This window comes from Bison bison, unplaced genomic scaffold (assembly GCF_000754665.1).
Source record: "Bison bison bison isolate TAMUID 2011002044 unplaced genomic scaffold, Bison_UMD1.0 scf7180017864180, whole genome shotgun sequence".
Taxonomy (NCBI): domain Eukaryota; kingdom Metazoa; phylum Chordata; class Mammalia; order Artiodactyla; family Bovidae; genus Bison; species Bison bison.
This window is the reverse complement of record NW_011494752.1, coordinates 2,926,133-2,932,156: the sequence shown is the minus strand read 5'-3', so window position 1 is coordinate 2,932,156 and position 6,024 is coordinate 2,926,133. Positions and strand designations below refer to the sequence as shown.

General features: G+C 56.7%; 1 protein-coding gene across 3 annotated transcripts; it reads left to right on the top strand.

Moving 5' to 3' along the window:
• Positions 1–3,058: 3,058 nt before the first annotated feature.
• Positions 3,059–5,367, top strand: CSF3 (colony stimulating factor 3 (granulocyte)). Of its 3 annotated transcripts, XM_010842624.1 has the most exons (5): positions 3,059–3,117; positions 3,223–3,377; positions 3,772–3,879; positions 4,025–4,171; positions 4,400–5,367. In XM_010842624.1, the coding sequence occupies exons 1-5, from the start codon at positions 3,105–3,107 to the stop codon at positions 4,562–4,564; spliced, it is 588 nt and encodes a 195-aa protein (XP_010840926.1). In that variant the 5' UTR covers positions 3,059–3,104; the 3' UTR covers positions 4,565–5,367. The 3 variants fall into 3 exon arrangements, with proteins under 3 accessions (XP_010840926.1, XP_010840929.1, XP_010840928.1); XM_010842627.1 differs by lacking the exon at positions 3,772–3,879 and having other exon boundaries at positions 3,070–3,117; positions 4,400–4,572; XM_010842626.1 differs by lacking the exon at positions 3,772–3,879 and having other exon boundaries at positions 3,070–3,117; positions 3,223–3,394; positions 4,030–4,171; positions 4,400–4,572.
• Positions 5,368–6,024: the final 657 nt, after the last annotated feature.

Below are 6,024 nucleotides of genomic sequence, written 5' to 3'. Positions count from 1 at the left end.
GGTGGGTGGGAAGTGCTCCAAGCCCAGTTCCAGATGAAAACAGGAAGTGTGAGTGGAAGCTATCCACCCGCTCTGGCTATTGAGAAATAACTGGGAAAGCCCTGAGGAAGCTGGAAGAGTGAATAACAGCTGGGGGTCTCTGGGGCCAGGCCCTTCGAGAGATCGTTTCAGTCTGGCTCAGCCCACATGTATCAGAACCAGTAACTATCTCTCTGCCTGGTCTTTACTCTCTCACAGGTGGGGCTGAAACCTGGACTGAGCTGTCATCCAAAAAGTACATCTCTCTGAATAGGAAGGCAGTGCAGTAAGAATGACAGGGGCTCAGGAAGGGTGGCCACAAATCCTGCCCCTGATTTGTTCTGTGATCTTGGGCCTTTCCCTTCTCTGAAACCAACCCTTGTCTATAATGGAGATTATGCACACTCGGTTGACAGGATGAAAGACGAACGTGTCATGGAAGATGCCTGGCATGTAAGAGGTGCCCTGTAACTGTCAGCCAGCATTCACCCAGATTCTCTCTGTGTGGGATGGAGGCCAGAACACCTCCCTGGCCAGACAGTCCCACTTTCTCTGGAAGCAGCCCACCCCATCCTTCAACACCTCCGGTAGTTAGAACACTCTCCTCTTGAGCTGAAAATTGACTGGCCGTGGCTTCCACTCCCTATCCCACTTCTGGTCCCTGAAACCATGCAGCAACCCTCTCCTCTTTGCCAGACAAAACTGCCAGTTTGTGGACATTCCTGGTGGGCCGGTGGTTAAGACTGTGTTTCAGGTTCAATCCCTGGTCTGGGAACTAAGGTGCCGCATGGCACAGCCCCTTCACCAAAAACCATTTTTTTTTAAAGAAAAGTCTGCTTTTTTTCAAATCAACGTCTTGAGTCCTTTCACCATTCTGGCCACCCTTGTTAGAATTAGCATTTTCTGAGCCCAACATCTGAAACACCTGCATTGTAAGTGAAAATTAAAGTTTGGGTCCAGAGCTGGCCTCGTCACAGGTGAGGAAGGCAAAACGCAGAGATTCAATACTTAAGAGCTGAAGACTCGGGCACAGGGCAGACCTTGGCTCTGCTATTTGGGGGCAAGTCATTTAACCTCTTCAAGATCAGATTCATCTTCTGTAAAGGGGGAGATCTTTCTGGTAACTTTGTCATAAGGCTTATTAAAACAGTGCATTTGCCAATGTGCAGGAAGTGCTCCTTGGACTGCAAAGAAATCAAACCAGTCAATCCTAAAGGAAATCAACCCTGAATATTCATTGGAAGGGCTGATGCTGATGCTCCAATACTTTGGCCACCTGATGCAAAGAGCCGCCTTACTGGAAAAGACCCTGATGCTGAAAACACTGGGGGCAGGGGAAGAGGGTGCCAGAGGATGAGATGGTTGGATGGCATCATGGACTCAATGCACAAGAATTTAAGCAAACTCCAGGAGACTGCAGAGGACAGGGAAGCCCGCTGTGCAGCAGTCCATGGGGTTACAAAGAGTCTGACCTGATTTAGCGACAATAACAACGGGGACTGCCCAACACATTATCTGTGGTGGGCTGTGTACTCTGGAGGTTCTTAAGGCGAGGGAGAGGAGGCATGACTGTGAGAACTCTTGCCCTGCCTCTCAACAGTTCTGCTAAATTCACCCCTCTCTTCCCATGAAGGTGGGCATAGAACTGGGCTTAATCAGTTGCCTGGCCTAAGGTAGAGTCGGGGCCAGGGCTGTCCAGCATGGCCAGGACCAGAGGCAGGACGTGAATTGATTCATAGTTGTTGGCCCTGCCATCTGTGACCACCAGGGGGCACCTCCACCCCAGAGATGGCCTGGACCAGTCAGACACACCCACTCCTCTTCCCAAGACTGTTCTGGCACCTGGGGGGGTTAACTGGGAGGGAAAGTGATAGTCTCAGATGCAGTTGGCCACACTGCCCCAGGCAGGCCCCATGGCCTGTGGAAAACACTCAGACCCGACGCAGAGGTCTGGGTTATAACTCTGACTCTGCTATCCATGACCTTGGGCGAGCCTCTTCACTCACTGACCCAGTTCACCATGTTGGAACAGACGCCCAAGTTCTCCCAGCCTGGACAATGCGTGGTTCTTGGGTTTGAGGCCAGGTGGTTTCTTCTTTCTCACCCCAGCCCTTCTCCCCTCAGGGCAGCACACACTCGCCCGCTGGCAGTGAACCCCGCCAGGGAAGCCACCTGTCCCAGACCCTCAACTCCAAAGCGCTGAGGCACTAGCAGGGGGTGAGGGTGGGGGGCGGTCAGTGCAAGAGGAGGAGGAGGGACAAGGTCAGGGGGCCCAAGAGCCTCGAAGGGTCTTGCTTCATCCGGGACAGACATCCGGTTTCCTCTGGTCCCTGCCAGGATTCCGGGGGCAAAGGGATGAGTCATGGGGGGATTGGGGAGTTCCCAGCTAATCAGTTCAGGATGGAGTCCAGGAGGATGCCCATCAGAGTGTGGGGTGGGGACAGGCGGCCAGATCCCAACGTCCCTACCTCAGGCCTCTGGCCCCTCAAGAGGGCAGAGAGGCGATTTCTATCGCCTGGGACTTGGGGGGATAGAAATGAGGCAACTAGTTTCTTCTTTCTCCAAACTGGGGGCCTGGGGAGCAGGTGGCTTAAGGATCCCGAGAGAGAGCGGCTTAATGGGGCTGACCCAGGAGATATGCCAGGGGAGGGAGGGACGGAGGAGGGCCCCAGGCCTGCCTCTTCCTTGAGGTTCAACCAGACTCCAGCCTCCCGGGCTTTTATCATTAGCTCAGTTTGGTTCAGAGGTTCAGTTCAAACACTCTGGGGCAATTCAGACCTGGGTGGGGCTGAGGGGAGGAAGGGAGTTTGAGAGGGGCAAGACGTCAAAGAAGAATCAGAGATTCCACAATTTCACAAAACTTTCGCAAACACTTTTTTTTTGGTCCCAACCCCCCTGCATTGTCCTGGACAACAAATTTGCATAAAACTTGGGAAGCTATTACTAAGCGTTAGTCGCAGCACCAGGTAATTTCCTCCCAGACCTCCATGGGCTTGAATATAAAGGCCCCAGGAGCTGGTCCCTGACAGAACCCAGAACCTACAGCCCCACCCAGACCCTTGGCTGAGCCTTCTGCCCAGAGCCCCATGAAGCTGATGGGTGAGTGTCTGGGTCCTGGGAGGGGAGAGCTGCGGCAGCAGCGGGCAGGGGTGCCTGGGCTTCCAGAAAGGTCTGCACTTCTCCTGAGCCCCCATCTGCTCTCAGTCCTGCAGCTGCTCCTCTGGCACAGTGCGCTCTGGACGGTGCACGAAGCCACCCCCCTTGGCCCTGCCCGATCCCTGCCCCAGAGCTTCCTGCTCAAGTGCTTAGAGCAAGTGAGGAAAATCCAGGCTGATGGCGCCGAGCTGCAGGAGAGGCTGGTGAGTGAGGGAGGCCAGCGTGGGGACGGGGAGGGGACAGATGCTCCAGCAGGGCAGGGAGGGAAGGAGGCACACGGGGGCGCTGAGGAAGAGAGCGGGGCTGAAGGCAGCGTGGGAAAGGGCAGCAGGAAGGAACACATGGTGAGAGAAGACACTGGGGGAAAAGGAGAATCAGGAGAGGCCCAGCCCGGAGGGCGGCTGGCAAGGAACTGGGGAAAGAGCCTCTAGGTGACAGTGCTGGGAAGGGTTGGCTGGGAGCTTGGATGGAAGAAGGGGGCTGAGAAGCCTGGCAGGAGGGCTGGGGAGGCAGAGATGTGGGGGTGGAGCGGTGGGGGCGCTTGGGGAGGAGGAGGAGGAGGAGCTGGCCCCTCACCCAGCATCCTACCCACCGCAGTGTGCCGCCCACAAGCTGTGCCACCCGGAGGAGCTGATGCTGCTCAGGCACTCTCTGGGCATCCCCCAGGCTCCCCTAAGCAGCTGCTCCAGCCAGTCCCTGCAGCTGGTGAGTGTCCCAAGGGGAGAAGGGAGATGAGGGGGCGGGAGGGCAGACTGACCTGGAAGGCTCCCCAGTTCTCTAGGCTCCACGCAGGGACCCTAAGGGGAGCACCCCAGGTGGCGTCCCCTGACTCTCCCACCTGACCCCCCAGACGAGCTGCCTGAACCAACTACACGGCGGCCTCTTTCTCTACCAGGGCCTCCTGCAGGCCCTGGCGGGCATCTCCCCAGAGCTGGCCCCCACCTTGGACACACTGCAGCTGGACGTCACTGACTTTGCCACGAACATCTGGCTGCAGGTGAGTCTCCTTGGGAGCAGCAGGCTTTAAGGGCCAGAACTGAGCTGGTCCCCAAAGGTGGTGCTGCAAGCCTGGGGCCCTGGAGTTCTCTAGGGCTGAACCAAGTCCCTGGACCTGGTTCTTGTCCTGGCTCCACTGTGAACCCTGGACCTTCCACAGCCCATCAGCCCCTGGCCTTCCTTTCCTGTGCCAACACGCCCTGACTGCTGACCTCATCCTCCCCCACAGATGGAGGACCTGGGGGCGGCCCCCGCTGTGCAGCCCACCCAGGGCGCCATGCCGACCTTCACTTCAGCCTTCCAACGCAGAGCAGGAGGGGTCCTGGTTGCTTCCCAGCTGCATCGTTTCCTGGAGCTGGCATACCGTGGCCTGCGCTACCTTGCTGAGCCCTGAGCACAGCGCTTCCCCTCTCATGTATTTATCTCTGTATTTAATATTTATGCTTATTTAAACCTAATATTTAAAGACAGGGAAGCACAGAAAGGAGCCCCAGGCTCCTGGGTCCTTCCTTTCACCTCCATGTGGGGAAAACTCTCCGTCTTGCATACTGGGATTGGGAGGGAGTTGGTAAATACCAAGTATTACTTCTTGTGGCTGCTCCAGGCTTGGCTCCGCGGTGGGTTCTGGGGAGAGCTGCAGTGAACCCCTACCCTGAGGATGCCCACCTCGGGGCCCTTGGAAGCATCGGGAAGTCTCCCAAGTGGGAGATGAGACAGCTCTGTTTAATATTTAAACAGCAGTGTTCCCCAACTGGGTCCTTGCCCCCTGGCTCCGGCCCTGCATTCGGGCATGAAGCCCAGCAGAGGCAGCTGGAGTGGGATGCTTGACTCTGGGGTCCCACAAATTTGCTGGGGAAACTTCGTCAAGACTTTTTTCAAGCACATTTTGACTCCTCGTGTGGGGAGCCCAGGCATCAGTGACGCCTCTTGTTTTTCTGGATGCACTAGAGACGCCATGAGGGTCATGACCTTGCTCCACCCTACCGGGGTTAGGGTCAGGATTCTGACTCTCTTTTGGGCTGGGCAGATGGTCGTATGTCTCTGCCTTGCTGGGTGAGACTGGGAAATGGAAAGGAAAGATGAGGGAGCTTGTGTGACGGGGTGTGAGAGAACACTCAACTGTTCACTTTCCACCCCGGCCCCCACTTTCTCCCTGTAGCCAAACTTCACAATAATAAAGTGTTTGTCTCCAGTAAATGGCCTTCCTCCTTCTTGAGTCCAGCTGGTGCCTGGCCAGGGGTTGCGGGTGGGGAGTTGAATGGCGGGCGAGGCCCAAGGGAGGGAAGAGGAGGTGCGGTCATTCCTTGGCACCCACTTGGTACAGACGCCAGGCCGGGTGCTGGGGCGCAGTGGTAATGAGGCAGGCGTGGTCCCTGCCCTCATGGAGCCACGGCCTAGCGGGTGAACAGGAAGCAGATGGGTCAGCGGTACCGGGAGAGGAGAGAGTGAGCTGGGGGCACTCAACAGTCCAGACGCAGATGGACGTGGGCCTGACGCAAGGGAAGATTTAGTATTCGCTTCAGTCTACCACCTTCCATAAACTTTCACCCTCCTGTGCTCACAGCTGCCCATAAAGATAGGATTATGAAGGGCCTTTTATAGACCAGGGAGCTGAGGTCAGGGTGACAGCTTGGATCCAACCCCAAATTCCAGGCTCTGCACTTCTCTCCCTCATTGAGCTCTGCTTCTGACCTGGCGGGGAGCCCGCAGCCTGAACTCACATCTGGGGAGAATGGAGGGGCCGCTTCACAGCACAGGTCCGAGGCAAACCTCTTGGCCAAGGACGCACATGTGCTTCTGGGCTGCTGCCAGCAGACCCAGGACACCCAGACAGCCAACCAGTCCCCGGGTCCC

Bases quoted from the DNA above. Each gene is read 5' to 3' on its own strand.
- CSF3 (XM_010842624.1), top strand. The intron at 3,378-3,771 runs GTGAGTGAGGGA...TACCCACCGCAG, and splicing joins CCGAGCTGCAGGAGAGGCTG to TGTGCCGCCCACAAGCTGTG. The intron at 3,880-4,024 runs GTGAGTGTCCCA...CTGACCCCCCAG, and splicing joins CCAGCCAGTCCCTGCAGCTG to ACGAGCTGCCTGAACCAACT.